At 37.8% G+C, this 19,617-nt stretch overlaps 1 protein-coding gene across 2 annotated transcripts in view; it reads right to left on the minus strand.

Annotated features, from left to right (window-relative positions):
- nrsn1l (neurensin 1-like) overlaps nt 1–19,617 on the minus strand; it is a 207,699-nt gene that overhangs the window by 2,303 nt on the left and 185,779 nt on the right. Inside the window, exons 1-2 of one of the 2 annotated variants that reach the window (XM_084130672.1) lie at nt 5,137–5,400; nt 1,444–1,630 (exon numbers count right to left, since the gene is read on the minus strand). In XM_084130672.1, coding sequence (XP_083986798.1) covers nt 1,444–1,630; nt 5,137–5,198 — 249 coding nt within the window. In that variant the 5' untranslated portion in view covers nt 5,199–5,400. Of the gene's footprint in view, nt 1–1,443; nt 1,631–5,136; nt 5,401–19,617 lie in introns of those variants that run through there. The other variant, XM_084130673.1, reaches the window with a different exon arrangement.

Genomic DNA, 19,617 nt, shown 5'->3' on the forward strand with positions numbered 1-19,617 from the left:
ATAAACCAATTATCCTGCTCGATGTATCTGACTTTGAAGCACAATGCCATATAAAAATCCTTGTAATCGCCTAAATCTAGCGTTCATGAAAACTGTCCAAACTGGCAAGCTTTATTCGTAAAGTATTTTTTTATTTTTGGAGAAAACCATCACAGTTTACGGATGTGTAAAATAAGTGAAGGTCAATGTCATAAAAACAAGTCTTATCCAACGTTTATATTACTGGCTGATTTCAGGAAACGTAATGAACAAAACTCTATTAAATAGCCACTCTGGATACCTAGAATATAAATTGCATGTCACATCACAACACCTTTTTAGCTTAGTTAAAGGAATTTGTCAAAAAAGGAGCTAGTTTGTATGTGTCTGACAGTTTAGTAAAACTTGACAGACTTCAAACCTTGACGGACAAAATCTTCTCAGTGCAGCGATTTGATTGGCTATGTGGGCCATCACTCATTTATCTGTTGTAAGGTTAACAGACAATTCAAGTTTTACTGTAAAAAAAATAAAAAAAATATGATCAATCAGTTATGACAGCAAAGCATATGTTTTTACATTGCTTCAAAGCAATTTTCGGAAACACTTCATTTTGATGGTCCCTTTTGAACATTCTGTTGACTATAAGTAACTTTGCATGAACATGTCAACTAACTCTCATTAGAGCATTAGTAGACTTTCTGCTTAATATCTGCTAACACTTCATTGTGTTGGTCCTCCAACAGACTTTCTACTGACTGTAAATAACTTTGTAACTACATGTCAACTTATTCTAACCCCAACCCTACCAGTCTACTAATACTCCACTAACACCCTAATGAGAGTTAGTAGACATGTAGGTGCAACGTTACTTATCGTCAACAGAATGTGTTAAAGGGACCATCAAAATAAAGTGAAACCCAATTTTCTACTTTTTTTTAATAAGTTATACAAGATTCAACTCATTTTAAGTCAGTTTAATGTAATTTAAGTTGAAATGACTTAAAAATCCAAGTTGATTGTACTTAAAAATTTTATTGTAAAAAAAATTTAAGGCAGCAACTTTCTTTTACAGTGTTGGTTTAGTTTATAACTTTTGAAAAGACCAGTCAAGACAGAAAAGTGTCTGATGGTTAGTTGATGTGATTGATAGTTTATTTGTGATGCGAATCTGAAAGTGAACCGCTATTGATGCACATTTTATGGAAAATAGATATCTTCAGTGCTTTTGAAACTTTTTGATAACAAAAGCTTTTGAATACCATTTTGATAACAAAAGCATTAAAAAAAATTACCAAGTTTCAAAACAACATAACACATTCTGAAAGACCAGAGGGGGCAAAGGGGAGTCAATCGAATTTGGTTTTGGACTCAAGCAAACAAGTCAATGGTGAAAACAACATTAAATGAGGACTTTGGATCTCTTTTACAGAAATGTGCAAAACACAACAAAACTTCTGATACCTTCCAGAAGCCTGAGCTCCACCGCAGCGGTGATCTCTGGTCCTGAAAGTCCTCCTGCTGCTCCCTCATTGAGGCTGTGCACTCCTCGTAAAAGTGGTGTAAATAGGAGCGCACTCCCAAAACACGACAGCCGGAGTCGACCGCGTGACCGGACCCACAAACCTCAGAGCAAGAGGCCATCTCAGACCTGTGATTACAACCACACATCATTACAGACAACAAACAAAACATTGAAAAACCTTCTTAGATTTTGCTTGTCATTGAGCTATAACAGTTTCCAGCATTTCTTAATGTGACCTTAAAGGGATAGTTTACCCAAAAATGAAAATTCTGTCATCATTTACTCTCCCTCAAGTTGTTCCAAACCTGTATGACTTTCTTTCTTCTGCTGAACACAAAAGAAGATATTTTAAAGAAGGTTGGTAATTAAACAGTTGCTGGTCCCCATTGACTTCCATAGTATTTTTTTTTTTCCTACTATGGAAGTCAATGGGGTCCATCCAGTGGTGTAGTCTAGTTTTTTGTAGTGAGTATACTGTAATATACCCCCCCCCCCCCCCCCAACCCCCGCCGCCGCCTCATACTCACCCATCCCAGACCGTCACCCCATAAGCACCACCACACTCACTAATGCATAAAGTATGCATCGACATGTAATTGAGAGCATTATGAAATATTAGGTGTTATCAACATGTCAATTTATTATAAGCAACACAAGACTTTAACAGCCATTTACAGCTGGGGAGACTGGACTGATTTTCTACTGTTTAGTGTTAATCACCATCTAACTCAGCCAGTTAAGAGCTACATTTAGCCTTAGATGTTATATGAATATGGTCCCTGAAGCACAGGTTTTATCAGTTTACAATAAAATAATAAAAAAATGAAACATTATAGGCACAAATACAAATTTACTTTTAGAAATGGTGTTTTTGAAAAAAAAAATGGTGTTATTGTTTTGGCAAGTTTAGGCTACTCTTTAAATTAAAACATGTATGAAAACTTGTGTGATATTCCCTTAAAATAACGTTTTAATAGATTTTATTATTATTATTATTATTATTTTAAAATTCATTTTTACTTCTTTTTAATTTCTTTGAGTTAGACCGAACTTTTATTTTGGTGGGTTGTAGACATTTGAGTTTCTGTGTGTTTTAATAAACTATTATTATTATTATTATTAGGCCTACTTGAAGTAAACTCTACTGTGCAATAGTAATATATTTCTGTTATAATTTCTTCAAGTTATACCGAACTTTTATTTTGACAGGTTGTCGTAAAGACAATACAGTTTCTATGTGTTTGTATATGAAACGAATGAATGACTTTTATCAAATGAAATGGTGAAATTCTCGTGAAGTGACTCTCATAGCAGCTCTGCGATGAAGTGCACATGTAGTAGCTCATGTCTCAATACAGTGAAACGCTGAAAACACCACGAGCGTGATCACGCGTGCTTCAGTGTGTGTGTTTGTGTGTGTGTGTGTGGTGGAGCACACATTGAGCGCTCATTCATTCCCAGAGACGCGTAGAACAATTGCAGTCTCTTTTAACTTTAATATTCACAGACACTAGTCCATATCGAGATTTGATTCATTGTACAGCCCTACTTTTGATTTATTCATTCAAAAATAGCCAAATTCGGTGACGTTCTGCTTAGCAAGCTCCATTTGTGACTGGATTCCGCGATTCGGTGTCGCTTCGCAAACACAGACGGGGTGAATTTATGAATGAAAGTGAAAGTTCTGACACAAAACGAAGTTGTTACGCATCCTCACGATTTTTTAAGTGGGTATACGGAAATCCTTGGCCTTTTCTAGTGGGTATACGGCGTATACCTGCGTATCACGTAGACTACACCACTGGGTCCATCAGTCATTTGGTTACCGACTTTCTTCAAAATATCTTCTTTTGTGTTCAGCAGAAGAAAGAAAGTCATACAGGTTTGGAACAACTTGAGGGAGAGTAAATGATGACAGAATTTTCATTTTTGGGTGAACTATCCCTTTAATTTATTTTGTCTGTTTTTTTTTTTAAGTCAGCCTTTTCTGGTCTTAGATCAAATATAGGCTACACTAGCGCAAATTGCTACAAAAGCTTAAAGTAAACATGCAAAAATTATTATTATTATTATTATTTTTTTTTTTTGGAATATGGCAGAATTTATTATAAATTATTAATCTTTTCCTGATAAAATCAAGTCCCACCCTATATTTGTACTTGTTGATATATGTCACAATATGAAAGAAAATACATAATATATAGTTATTTGCTTATTAATTCTCACACACATTTTTTTCTGAATCTCAGCATTATCCATGCTTACTACAGTTGATGGCGTAGAAATGAAAAACCACCCACTGATGAATTACTCTCTCACAGTCATCAACACGCTCAAGAGCATCATTGAATGTAATTAATAATATTCATCCATTTGCATAATATAGATCCATAGATTCTAACATAGTATTACTTGATACGTTATATTTAACTGTACACTTAACTATACCCTTAAATTTTAGATTAAAAATGCAGTTTAAACAAAGAGTTTATTTGCTTTATAATTAAGCTTATTCATATTCTGAATACTCAGGAGGCACTGTAAATGGTTCATTAGCTAAAACTGAATATCAGAATAATGAACATAGAGGCTTAAAAAGAGAATTATGCAAATGAGTTCATAAATCATAAATCATTTGCAGATTAGTCGTTCATATGCAAGGCATGGCGCACTTTTTGGTTGTGGTGGGGCAATTAATACACCCTCAAAGAAAACAGACTAGTATGTACAAGTTATTTATCCATATAAACATATATATGTTGTAAGAGTATTTACACACGTTTCGGTAATATTAAAGATTATTAAATTGAGTTGGACTGAGGAGGTAACCATAGCAACAACAGCAGACCCCAAATATCATTATCAGACAATTATATCAGAGAACATAAAATCATTCTTCATAAATCATAAAGAGGATTCACATATCAAAACCGTGAAAAGTCTTGCTGACTAAACCGCACGAGAGGAATGTAGCCTATTCCATAAATCGACTCCCTTTAAAGTCCTTTATTTAGCTATATTATTTGCACTCTAGCTAACCGGTTTGTGCATTCAGTGAATCTAGGCATATTATAAATGTTTACATTATCCCATCTATGACAAAGTGCTGATGAGAATGACTCATTATACTGCATGTTTATGACCATAATTGTGCAGCAAATCAATCATACGACGTGATCTGCTTCCGTGACATTCAGAACACTAAAGATATTTTCTTATCTATATCTGCACGATCAAATGCAGTGTCTTATGAGCAAACGTTTATGCAAATAGGATTGTACAGAATCGTTACGTTTACTGCGATTAAATCAGGCGGATTCCGAGATGCTGAAATATTGGAGACAGACAGCAATAAACATGTCAATAAACGCCGAGTCAATAAAGAGGATTTAACGAGTTAGCGTAATTATATAAATCACAATGGCAACAGTACATTAAAATGCCACAGGCAACGGATATTGCTCATACGTCGCTATTAAAATTCATTTAAATGACACGCTCATATTATAGACTATTCGTGTTCATAATGTCTATGATATGGCGCTTGCCAAGCAAAACGAGAGACTAACCTATCTGTGCAAATGTATCATTATTTTAAAATGTAAAATAGGTCAAAAAAATTTGGCTACTACCGAATGTTCAGTAATCGATCCTTGTTGCTTGTTTTCGTGTCTTCATCAGCCAAAGTTTGCATTTGCTGGAGCGCGCACAATGCGCATGCGCTGCTGATCTCCACAGCATTTACACTGTATATCTTTCCCGTTTTATTTACAATTGCGACTCTACGTAAAGAAGATATTAATAATAACAATAATGAGTACTTGATGAAGTCACCTTTTAGATAGGTCGCCTTCCAACCTGCACAACCACAGAGAACAATTAGTCAATTTCAAGGTGAACTTCAGGAAACTAATGTTCTTCGATCAAATGGTGAATACAACAAACAAATCAGAGTTCTTGATGCTTCCAAATACATTTTGTGAATGTAAACATAATTAAGCATAATTAAAAAGAGATATATTTGGGCATTTTGGCCATCAATCATTAATCAATGGTTAATCAGTCAATCAATGTTGATTAGCCTACTATAATGAGAAATCTGTAAATAGCTGAAATCATATAGCATAGGCTACACTGTGTGATTTTAATATCCTGTAGATCTTCTTCTTTTTGTTTTTCAAACCATAAAACCAGTTTGAACATTGGCTTTTGTTTTCATGCAAAATGATACCATGTACAGTAGAATACTAAATTACACTTGTGTTTGGCGAATTTAACTTTCACTTGGCAAAGTATCAATGTGTATATCATATGTGTGTTTGTCAGAACGCAAAACATATAGCATGGTGACAGTATGTGCCTATTTAATGTGAATTACAGGATATGTCACATTAAAAGTTATTTAAGCCTAATGATTGATTCTTATGATTAAGAAAATAAAATTGCTTTTTGCTCCCTGCCTTTAACTTTGAGAACCATATAGAAAGAAAGAGATGTGATAAACATTCCTCAAAGTTTTAAGTGCTCTCAGAGCATTTGTTAGCTACGTTGCAACACCATAAGCCATGTTCAAGGTTGTACATCTATTATGAGGCTCTGAGTGATGGAAATTACATTTTTGTAGAAATTCCACAAACTCATCAAGTAGTTCTATGCCTGCACATTACAGCTAACCTTTGGATATGTTTTGTGGTTTTGAATGCTTAGAAAAGTGGATGTCCTCACATGACAGGTTATGTTCATGTTAACACGCACTCTTCCTTCTTTAGTCCAAAAGTATTATTTCCAAGGTTACACAAGCAGATAAAAAGAGGCATTCAGTATTTTAAAAGGGGCTTACATGCAGAGAGACATTTTCCGTGTGGATTTAAATATTTCCTTACCAGTGTGACAAAATGTCAATAAAAAGAAAATGAAAAATATGTCTTTGTGCCAATCACGTACAATTCAAGGACTTACCAAGCATTCTTCCTGTTTTGCTTGTTTGTCTGGTTGTACAAAGCAAATGATTGGTTATAAAATAAAACAGCTTGTAGGCTCCAACAAGGTGGAGAACACAAGAATCGTGTTAGAATTCCTGTGGTACCTTTGAGAGATAGTTGGACCTGTCCATGGTGCTGAAGCTCCAGAATGACAGCTGTCTATTTATAATGAACTACATTTAACTTAAATTCTTTTCACTAGATGCATTGATGAAGAAAAACACGATGCAGTCATTTTGCAGTCTTTCTTCACCAACTGTCTCATACCTGGCTTTTTCCATAAACATAGGATGTGAATATTTAAAGTGCGGGGGCGAGCAGCAGTCCTAGAGCGCGCAGATAATGTGCTCATTATGTCGGTGAGGCGGCGATGCATAAACGCTATCAATGGCAATGCCATCGTTTCCCTCTCACCCGTGATATACGATGCGCTAACACGGCTGGCGTCGTGTGGAGAAGCCAACTGAGTTCAAAAAGTCAAGAGACGCGTCTCCTGATGTAGCGGGACCCAGACGGTTCGCCTGCGTGCCAAAATGGAGATGTTACATCATCTTAATGGTCAAACAATGGGGCGTTGCGATGAATAAAACATGTCATCTCAACCTAAGCCTTGCCTGTTTCATGGGGGCTGAGGTAAACCCCGCGTCCAAGTATGCAATAGTATGCAAAAGCTATACGTCAAATGGATGTCAGACTACGAAGTGGTCATGATACAGTTAGTGAACAGTCCTCTGTGCAACCAGAGGGATATTTGCTATTATATGAGGCAACTGGAGCTGAAAAGCCATCAGAATTTAGAAGTTACAAAATAAAAATGGTGGAGACAGCTCTTTTTTAAATGTAAGAGCGCTGCAAAAAAATAAAATAAAAATTCATAAAATGGATTTATCATGAATGTCTTAACCTAAGATATTAATTAAATATGCGTAGTGTAATCATTTTTTAACACATTTGCAAACTTGACATTATTACTGCTTCATTCTACTTTCTGAAGTCAGGTCAGAAATCATCAATTGTGATTATTATTACAATTAACAGTATAATATAGTAGAGATATGAATATGAATAGTTTGCATTTGTGTTGTATATCTTACTACAGAGTTTACTCTAGAGTATAGCCTACTCCTCAGCACTGTGGCCTTTATTTTGCTCCCTGTGGCACCATTCACTGTAAAACTGCTTTGGAACAGTATTTGTATTATGTAAATCGGTATGCAAATGTATTTAATTGTTTCTTTTTCTTTTTCTTTTCAGGGTTATATCTAACACCAATAAACTGTCATACTGCACTGAAAAAAAGATACACTGGTCACTTAATACAAAGTAATATTTTAAACATGATCATTTATTTTGACTTTTGTATAATGACGATAAAAAAAAAATTACTTTGTTAACTATAGTATTATAATACTTAGTTATTATTATACTATTTTTCTCAAATAAATACATATTTGCACAGTACATGATAATATATATCTGCCTTTATATTTTAGGAAGAGAGTCCATCACAAGGGAAAAATCATATATGGGGGTCTTTGGCAGTAAAACAAACAAACAAACAAACAAACAAACAAGAGGTAACAAAAAAGCATGTATTGTGTGTGTGTGGTTAAATTGTACTAGTTTAACAACACCCAAGGGAATTATTTTTAAAACCTTGAAAAACTTTGAAAATATTTTGTAAAAATTATTTTAGTATGTCATTTGGGTGTCTGCTTTGTGTTATTCAATATGGAAGTTTGGTCTGCACATTTAGTTTTTACCATAAATAAATAAGTAGGAAAAACAGTAAAATAATTCAAGCTTATTTCCAAGATAATGTTGTTTTCATTCAGTCTTGAGAGTTTATATTCACTCATCCTTCACCATTTTTGTCATCTCTGGTTACATAAGCATATTGTTTTCTCTCTTTTTCTGTCTCTCTTCCGGACACTGTGGCCTACATTTCACACATGGACATTTGTGTCTGAGAGATACTGCTTGTCCAGCGAAAGTCCCAAATCGCCTAAACGCTAGATGGCGCTATCATCCCAGACAGCTCATGACAGAGCAGCTCTCGTCTTTGTTTTGTCCACGAGACACACACTTAGTCATCTAGAAGTGCCTGCTGGTGCAGTGTTACGTTTTGGATAACTTCTGACACGTTTCTTGTGGAATGTACAGTATGTGAACAAATGCTGTTTGTTGATTATTTTTGTTTGTTACTCTACCACAAACATTCTTTCCACTTTCCCAGGACTATTTAATTCCTAAAAACAGTCTTACCAGTCAAATGTTTGCTGTGCCACATTAACAGTCCAGATGCGTAAAAAATCCCTTCACCAATAAAGGGCACATTTATAGGTTTCAATCCACAGAGGTAAACATGTCATACATGCCTATGAATCCAGTGTTGGCACCGCGGACAGCTCGCATCCTCTGTACAGCCCTGCCCGTACCCCCTGCCATCTGTCCCAGTGTCCTACACACGCTGCTCTCTCTGCACACAGCCCCAGGGCAGGCGCGGGGGGTGCCGCGGCACAGCAGCCCCGACATCTGCTGCTTCCGTGGGCTGGGTGGATGCGGAGGCCCCCTGGGTCCCGGGGAAAAGCGGCAGAGGCCGAGCAGCCACACTGTCCTGCAGGGTACTATTGTCTCTCCACCACATCATGGTGGTGTCAGCGATCACCATTCACACTCCTCTGGGTGAAGCGTGGAAGGCGTTTTGTGCCATTTGCCTTGGTCGTTGTGCTGTAAGGTCAATTTGACCTGAATTAATATAAATATTTTGTGTGACAGTTGGCATACTTACAAAAGTCATCTGAATCTGCAATGGGCGAGTTGCAGGGTCGGAAATTAACGGGGGAACAAAAATGCTTCCCAAATTCAAGTTGAGGGGCAAAAACTGCCCTTGCACAATTAAACTAAATCTAATAAGTCACCTTTATATCTATAGCTCTATATACAATACAGATTGTTTTAACCCTTAAACACATTCTCTGGGTCTTTATAAACCTGGGACGTCATTCACTACCCTCCCCTTCATTCTTTTTTTTTTTTTTTTTCATTGAAGTTAGACATCAACCTTCTTAATATTCCTCAATCTATTCATTATCAACAATATAACAAGAAAATGTTTTATAAAAGAACATCTGTTTTCTAATAATTTTATTTGTCAAATGTGTATAGGGTCGCTAGTGACCCGAGGTATGTAATAGTGTAAGTATATGTTTTTTTTTCTGTATTTTTTTTTTCATCTTTATTCTGTAGGGTGGCAATGTCTGATACACAATGGTGATGTGATGTTTCACTCATAATTACTGTGTCACGTTTTATGTTTTTTTTCATTCATGTCTGTGTTTCTAGTCTTGTGTTTTGCTGTCAGTGTGTTAATTGGTTCTATCATGCTCAGTTTCCATTGCCTGTTTGTCACCATAGTAACAGATTGATTTGAGTTTCAGTTCAGGTGTGTCTCCTTAATTAGTCTTGTTAGTTCATCTTGTTTGCTGTGTATTTAAGCACTCTGTTTCAGTCTGTTCCTTGTCTTGCATTATCTGATTTCTTTGTGATGTGTGGTTGTACGTTTTCTTGTTTAAATATTGGATTAAAGTCCATGCCAGTGTGCGAAATCCCAGAGTCCGTTCTAGTGTGTGAAATCCCAGAATCCGCTCCAGTGTGCGAAATCCCTGAGTGCATTCCACTGTGCGAAATCCCTGAGTCTGTTCCAGTGTGTGAAATCTCCGAGTCCGTTCCAGTGTGAAATCCCCGAGTCTGTTCCAGTGTGCGAAATCCCCAAGTCCGTTCCAGTGTGTGAAATCCCCAAGTCCGTTCCAGTGTGTGAAATCCTCGAGTCTGCTCCAGTGTGCGAAATCCCTGAGTGCATTCCACTGTGCGAAATCCCTGAGTGCGTTCCAGTGTGTGAAATCTCAGAGTCCGTTCCAGTGTGCGAAATCCCCGAGTCCGCTCCAGTGTGCGAAATTCCTGAGTGCATTCCACTGTGCGAAATCCCCAAGTCCGTTCCAGTGTGTGAAATCCTCGAGTCCGCTCCAGTGTGCGAAATCCCTGAGTGCATTCCACTGTGCGAAATCCCTGAGTGCGTTCCAGTGTGTGAAATCTCAGAGTCCGTTCCAGTGTACGAAATCCCCGAGTCCGCTCCAGTGTGCGAAATTCCTGAGTGCATTCCACTGTGCGAAATCCCTGAGTGCGTTCCAATGTGTGAAATCCCCGAGTCCGCTCCAGTGTGTGAAATCCCTGAGTACATTCCACTGTGCGTAATCCCTGAGTGCGTTCCAGTGTGTGAAATCTCCGAGTCCATTCCAGTCTGCAAAATTCCCGAGTCCACTCCAGAGAGAGAAATTTCCCCATTCGTTCCAGTGTGCGAAATTCCCCAGTCCGTTCAAGTGAGGGGAATTCCAGAGGCCTTTCCAGTCTTTGAGTCAGTGCCTGAGAATGCAGCGTTGACCATTATGGTCATGGCCAATTTGTGTGTGTGTGCTCCAGCCCCAGCCCCTGACCAGAGTCCAGAAACGACTCCAGCCCATGAGCCCATTCCTGAGCCCTCTCCTGTCCATAAACCCATAGCTCCTCCCATAGTGGCCGATCCTGGCTTCCCTGGCAATGCCACGAGGGCTGGCGCCTCCCTGGTCCCCATAGTTGCCGGAGCCGCCCTGGAGGGGTCCTGTTCTAAGCCACGCCCTCGGCAGCCTCCAGGACTCTCCCATGGATGTGATATGGCACGAGAACGTGCCTTCTGTGAGGGGGAGGGTACTGTCACGTTTTATGTTTGTTTTCATTCATGTCTGTATTTCTAGTCTTGTGTTTTGCTGTCAGTGTGTTAATTGGTTCTTTCATCCTCAGTTTCCGCTGCCTGTTTGTCACCATAGTTACATATTGATTTGAGTTTCAATTCAGGTGTGCCTCGTTAATTAGTCTCGTTAGTTCCTCTTGTTAGCTGTGTATTTAAGCCCTCTGTTTCAGTCTGTTCCTTGTTTTGCATTATTTCAGTTCTCTGTGATATGTGGTTTTAAATTTTCTTGTTTAAGTATTGGATTAAAGTCTCCTATAGCATTTCATTCGTCGTGCACTTGTTTACAGCCACCTAATCCATGACAAAATGCAAGACTGAAGAACAGAAATGACTGAATATCATCTCCTCTGCCTCCGGTAAGATGGCCGTCCTCTGGAGCGGTATGTGGAGGAGTTTTTAGAGTTTTCCACCAGGTGAGTTGGAGTGACACCACTTCATGCCTGCTTTCAGAGGGGACTGGATGATGAAATAATTCGGTTCCTGTCATTTTGATACACCATTAGCCGATTCCATTAATTTCATCCTTTAGCTAAATGGTTCTGATTTCTTGGTGGAAAAAGTTAAAGAGAACCATTACAACCCTCATCCAATCCCATCCCAAAAGCGTTTGGGCACTCCAGCTCACCCGAAGCCTGCAACCAAACCCTCCACATCCCTTAACATTGGGACCATCTCAGCCGCTCCAGAGTTCATTCCAGCCCGAGAATCCTCCACATTCTCCCGGTTGAAGACCATACTGAACCCAGCTCAAAAAGAGGAGGCGAAGAAGGAAAAAAATCATCCCGGTTTCACTTTATTTTGATGGTCCCTTTAACACATTCTGTAGACTATGAGTAATATAGCACCTACATGTCTACTAACTCCCATTAGAGTGTTAGTAGAGTATTAGTAGACTGGTAGGGTTAGGGTTAGAATAAGTTGACATGTAGTTGCAAAGTTACTTATAGTCAGTAGAATGTCTGGAGGACCATCACAATAAAGAGTTAGCAGATATTAAGTAGACAGTATACTAATACTCTAATGAGAGTTAGTTGACACATAAGTGCAACATTACTTACAGTTAACAGAATGTTCAAAAGGGACCATCAAAATAAAGTGTTACCATCATCCCTTCAAAATTCTACTGAAATCCCAGAGTCCGTTCCAGTGTGTGAAATCCCAGAGTCCATTCTAGTGTGCGAAATCCCAGAGTCCGTTCCAGTGTGTGAAATTCAGAGGTGTTTACGAAAATCAGAGGTGTTTCGATTAGTCATCAACGCTGAAAATGGATTCTGCGCTCTGGTGAATTCTCTCATCATATACAACAAACTGCAGATATGATGTAAGTAAGAGATTAATTTTGCATTATAGACATCTTCAGTGATTATAATGGGAGTTTTTGCAAGAGTGCATAACTCACACTAGACTCAGAAGTCATGAACCACTTCAGTGTTATTTGTTCGCTTTCTGTTTAGAATTTATTCCCAGTTTGAATAAAGGCCCCTTCACACCAAGGACAGGTGGATGCGTAAAAAGTTTGGTTCTTACTAATAAAATAAAAAAGTTTACACAGATACAATTAATAAGGTGATTATAAAAATGCCCCTGAAATCAATGGAAAAGTCAATTCCAGACCCTAGTCGTGTGATTTACTGTTACGGTTTTGCTGTTTCTTTTCATAACCAAACGCTTATAATTCTTCATTATGCCTAAGAATTCTTGTGAGAATTGCTATTCTTTTGTGGTATGTATGTACAAGAAGCTCTTAAAAAGATGCAGCATTGTGAAAGAATACCCATTTGTGATGAGCCTACCTATGAATAATGAATATTAGAAGTACTTTGATACTCTAACAATGTAAAAGGAAAAGAATCAAACTCTCAAGGTCTTGTTTTTCTTCCTCGACACTGCGCTGGAAGCCAGGGCATCACTCTCACTCTCTCTCTCCCTCCCCATGTCTCCCTTTTTCATTTTCCTCCCTGAGAAGCAGGGTGCACGGCATAGCATCCTCTTTTATCTCAGGAGCAATCAATAATGTATGGGACTCCCGGGCTCTCTATGGAGAGGAGCTCCAGCGTTGCTGCCGCTCTGCCGTACCACTCAGCACTGACAGCCCCGCTCAGCACCCCGTCTGCCAGCCCCGGCCCGGGCCTCCAATTAAACACGATACTTAGAGAATCCGGCAGCTTGTGTACAAGGGGAGCACATCTCGGAGAAGACCCCCCCTCCATCTCGCCCTAACCTCTGGAGACCCCCTAACCAACTCGCCCACACCGTATTGATCTTCACGCAGATGTTAAAGACTATTGAGGTCATCATTCATTTTTTATCATTCCCAAGAAAAATGTCAAAACGTGTGACAAAAAAACCAAATTTGTGTCAGATGTAATGGGCTCGGCTGCAACAGCGTGGGATGCTGGGATGCCGAGGCTTTATGTCAATGTGGCGAAAACTTATGCAGCAAAATTTAGCTTGCTTCTTGACCCTGTGAATCCACATTTAGTGTCATTAAGCTCAGTAATGCATCTCTGCAAGAGTCTGTCGAAACAATCTGTATTGTATAAAGCTCTGTATTAATAAATCTGATGTGACTTGACAACAAAGATGCATTCACCAAGAGGTTAACATGGGCCATTCTGCAGATGTGGTATTGATGAGTGTGCTCCAGCAGATGTGGGTTTCGGCGGCTCTCTGCTGAGGCCCGGGCCCTGTTGTGGTCACCGCTGAGAGCCGGTAATGACAAACACTGACGCTGCTGAATGCATCAGCCTATAATAAAACATTCAGAGAGTCCCACTGTGCTGCAGAGCCACTGACCAGGGCTAATTGGAGGTGCTTATTCAAAGCACTTTCCCACCGATAAATATTTAAATACACTTAAACTTCTACCTGATGTGGTCTTCATACCCAATGCACTGCTAAAATTATTTCTTACTCAGAACTTTATTCCAGTAAAAATATATAAACACTCATACAACAAGATACATTTACTTGCAAAATATATTAAGGAAAACAGTTTTTTAGTTCTCATTTTCATCATTAATCTAGTGAAAAAAGAAAAGAAAAAAAGCCAATTGGGTAGATTGGGAGGTAGAAGATAATTCACAAAGTTTTCATTTGTTACCATTAGTTAAACACTATGAACTAACAATGAACAATAGTTTTACAGCATTTATTAATCTTAGTTAATGATTAAAGCACTTAATTAATGTAATTTTCTCATTTTCCGTGACCTAATCTAACGTGATAACTGTTTACAGCTGATACGTTGTTAACAAAGCATTATTTAACTCTTTTCATATGAGCCAATTAAACAATATGACTTTGTTAATTACAGTGGCAATGAATGAACTCACTATTTGTATTTAGTTTTTCTGTGCTTAATAAAACATAATTTTGTGGCCAAAACATGGAAATAATTTGTCATTTTTATCCTTTTGTTCAGTATATTTATCTGCTTGGTCAGTGTCCTTGTGAATTTTGAATATTTTGCTGTTGTAGGACACACACACACACACACACACACAAATGTTTTAGTGCCATGTTAAAAAATCTGCCACGAGAGATAAAATCATAATGTTTATATTAATTAGATTTATATTCATAATAGGCAATTTATAAGAATAAAGTAATACAGTTTTGAGAATAAAACCATAATATTACAAGCAAATTTGTTTTAGTAGCAACATTAAGCCTTATTTAGAAGAATTTATGTTATAAACTGACTTTATTGTCATAATATTATAATTTTAATCTCATATCAATGACTTTATTGTCATAACATTGCTACTTAAATTTGGTAATATTTGGATTTTGATCTCATAATGCTACAATTATTTTTTTTTCCCACAATTTCCATACGCTATTTGTGAAGGTTCGCTAATCTTAATTTAATATTATGAGTTTTATTCTCTAAACTTTGTGACTTCATTTTCATAAAAGGCCTATAATGAGATTATTTTTTAAAACGTTATGTCTTCATTCCTCAAATCATCCTTTTCTATTTTAACATGGGACTAAAACACTGTCATACTTATGCATTTTTGCTTTTCAGTTGAACTCAAGAATGGAAAAAAGACAAAAAAAATAAATAATAATAATTAAGAAAATGATTTATTGTAGTGTGCATGCTTAGGCCTGCTGCTCCAAGGGTTAACATGCCACACAAAGATATTTAGTGGAAAGAATATCTTTCACTCTCCCCCATGATTCTTCAGCAATGTCTTACCTACAGTACATGTCTCTGACACTGACCCTCCCTGTGATGACCGTGATAACCATGTCCTCCTCGTCTGGAGGATACACTACATCTCAGTTTTGGCAGTATGATGACAGCGTGTCTAATCTAACCCAGTGTGGATGCGAGCAGGACGGGCCTTATCCAACACACAGGCCTTGAGTTTCCAGCCTCTGTGGGAACGATGTGATAAAGTGGCATGATATTCCCTCCAGGAGACGCCACGAGTGGGAAAAAAAAAAAAGCAGAGTGAGGTCTGCGTCAACATTGGCCATTAGCGTCCCACAAATCAGCTGGGTTAACGGGGGGAAATAGCTTTCAGACTCTCCCCTCTGGAGGAGCGACAGAGAAAGGGCCCTGATAGTCCTGCACAGCTAGCCATTCATAGACCCCCAATTTATGGGCGACCCTAGAACAGGGCATCTTTGTGCGGAGGCCTTAACTGTACCGAACGCAGCTGCATAAATTACACTTTTATTGGGCACCTTGCCCGTTCCTCTCCATAACCTCAGCTAAACTTTTTCCATTTTTGGGAGAGCATGTAGCGATCAGACTTTCTCTCCCTCTTGGCCTCTCCTCACTGTAAAACCGAACAGTGAAATTAACTAAATAAAGTTCATTTCAATCAACTACTACTTAAAAGAAAAAAAGTTATTTAATCTCAATTACTGATTATTTTAAATTGAACTTAAACTGAATGGGTTGCAACAGATTTCTAACTCCCAGCATGCTTTATAAGGAGAATGTTGAAATTTATTGTGTGTGTGTGTGTGTGTGTGTGTGTGTGTGTGTTTTCAATCTCATGGGGACTCGTGTCACCGTGGGGACCTAAATTGAGGTCCCCATGAGGAAACAAGCTTATAAATCATACAGCATGAGTTTTTTTTTTTTTTGAAAATATAAAAATTCTGAAAGTTTTCTGTGGTGGGTAGGTTTAGGGGTAGGGTTAATGTAAAGGGATAGGATAGTTTGTACAGTATAAAAACCATTACGTCTATAGAGAGTCCCCACAAATATAATCGTGTGTGTGTGTGTGTGTGTGGTTTTGCACAAGATTAATATATGGAAAGATGTGTTCATGTTTAATGTTCTGTTATGTTGGGATTTATAGTGGTTTCTGTCATGTTGCAGTTATAAGGAGTACAGCCTGTGGTTAGGAATACCTTAATCAAAACCTTAAGCCTATAAATGCTGCTTGACTATATACATGAAAGTGTTTAGATAGTCTCTTTGCTAGTTACATTAGAACATGCAAGAGTACTGCAGTTAACCGCAAAATATTTGTTTTCCAATATAATAAAATGGTATAAATTAGTTATGGGAATATCAGATAATTTTACTGACTTGGATCTCTGAATCTCATTCAGAAAAATAAACAAATCTTTATTCAAATCATTTCGTTAATTTGAGCAGAATTAAATTAAAGGTTACATTTCAAATAGCCAGATTCCCCCAACACGTCTACTTACTCAAATTTTTATCATATTCCAAAAAAACACACAAAAAAAAAAACCTTGTCACGTGAAGGCCACATAGTCTGTGAGTCTGTACAGGAAACAGAAATGATTAGTTCACCTCCCAAGTTTTCCTGTCCGAGTTGTTCGTTCTTTTGTCAAGTGACAGATTCAATCAGCTCAATCAAATTCAAAATGATTAGTTCACCTCGAGTCTCTCCTCCAGTTTGAGTCGCTTTTGCTCATTTGTCATGTGACCGCTAATCTCTGTATGTAATGTTGCATTTATTTAGGAATCATCATATCCGTGGGACTCCCGTGTGGCGCTGATATCTGTCTCTTATTAGCAATCGCGCCCTGCTTCATTCCACAGTCATGTTAAAAGCATCAATGTATTCACTCATCCATAAACATTTTTAGATCCTTCGGCATGACGGCAAGTTCCATAATTCCGCTTATGCGTCATCAACATACGCCTTTGTTATTGTAAGAGGTTAGCGACCCCTAGCGGCGAAAGAAAATTACATATTGTAGCTTTAATTTATAGCATCAAATAAACATGAAAGAACATAAGAAGGAGTGTTGTTTTAACCACGGAAAGACGTCAGTACACTCCGTTTTTCAAGTTTAAATCCTCCAACGTTAATCTACTAACTCTCCTGACTGCTTTGTCGGACAAAAATGGTGGATGGCGGATTATGATTGGTCAGATCGCCTGTCAATCAAACTCCCTGCAAAGGGTCAATTGAATAGGATAATATTGTACTATATTGATAAAAAAAAAATACAAAGAGAAACAAATTATATTCATAATACATTCTTTGTTATCAACACCATGATGTGGATTCAATATTACATTAAGTACTGGGGTTTGTGAAGGACAGGGGGTTTGTGAGTTTAATCAAAAGCTAATAATTAAATAAATCCTATTTTTTTATTTATTAATATAAATATTTTTTTAAATAACAAAAAAATATATATATATAATAAAAAAAAGAAAGAAAATGCCTTCCAAATACATAACAATACAAAGTTAAATGACTGAGTGATAATTCAAATACTAATTCAAATGTTCATCAGGAGTAGACTGGGTAAACCCAGCCTGATCTGCCGGCGATTTGATTTCGCCCTGCAGCTCAGGCTGGAAACCTGTACATTTATTTATCCTGCTTCAGTTACAAATTTGCGGGAACCAATCACAAACTGGCTTATCCACCTGGCGCATTATTGGTGGGTTTAACCCAATTACGGGTTAAATTTTCCATTTAATTATGGTCTGTGTGTGCAATTTGACAAAACTAGAAGACTTTCTGAATGTAAATAAGATTTATTTAGAAAGAAAACATTTAAAACATGACAAAGAAGAATTAGGGAGAATCAATAAATTATGAATGATTTAATGCCATTGTGTAATCATGTATTCAATAAAAAAAGTAACTAGTCTGATTACTAGTATTTTAAAATGCAATATAATCTAATTGCAAGAACTTTATTTTTGGAATCTGATTAATACAGATTGGAGTCAATATTTCAATTAAATTGTATTCTTTTGTAGTGCAAAATTAAGGTTTACTAACTTTATCTTTGAGTTCTGCAAATTAGGGCTTACAGTGCTCCAATGACTTTCTTGGTAAGTCATCAGTGGAAATCAAACATCATGAGCTATATGTTCATGTATATAACTACCATGGTGACTCATTAAATGTCATAGTTCCACATATTGGCTTCTTTTTATATCAATCCATATTTCCTGCTGAAAGATGGTCTGTTGAGTTAATTATCTTGCTCCGTTTCCATACATAGAGTGTGAAATGTAGTGATAAGACGCAGAGTTCTGTGCTTCTGTAATGAGCTTTACTATGAGTAATGGACATAGGCTACAGCACTGGATACTGTCAATGACAAGACTCCAGTGCTCTCTTAATTACCTGCACATCTATGCCTGGTGTAACATGGGTCCATCTCCCTACTGAGCTGAGGGATCTGTCAACCCAACATAAAGGATCCCTGGCAAACCGGCGGCCCCAGTGCGGATAATTCTGCTGGTCATAGCTGTTAGGTTGACCTTTTTGCTTCGCTAACGTCCCTGAGCTGTGAGATTTTCAGAAACTTCATCTTGTATGCAGGGAGAATAAAAATGTGGTGCATCAATGAAACATTACATGAAATACAGAGGAGGCATCTCTCATGATGGTGTGAATCCACTGCAGTTCCTGCACCTGTCTGCATGTAATGAGGAGGCTTTGGGTCTTAATGAAATTTAGCATTGCTCTCGCTGGAATTAAAACAGCTGCTGCAATCTGCAGAGATGGAGGTGGGCTGACAACACCTCCATTGGCGCTAATTAGACCAGCCAAGGAGAGGAAACTCACAGAGCATATATTAGATAGGACCATTTTGCCAAGAAACGTTCAATATTTCCATACTGGCAGTGCAAAACAATTAGCGATATTCAGCATGAAATGTAACATAAGGCGAAAAAAGTTCTGTGAAGAATTTCTCCACATTTAGTTGGAGCTCTATAAGCCGCTTGTTAATGCAAAGCGAGGATTATGCATCCTTTTATTAATACAAATGATGCTTGGATTTTAAAGTGTCAGATTGTCAAAGCATTTTCCTGCTGTGCGCAAGATGTGGAACATGTCTGGGCAAAGTTCCCGCTCCTTTCTTCACTG

Source organism: Abramis brama, assembly GCF_963993115.1.
Source record: "Abramis brama genome assembly, chromosome: 12".
NCBI lineage: Eukaryota > Metazoa > Chordata > Actinopteri > Cypriniformes > Leuciscidae > Abramis > Abramis brama.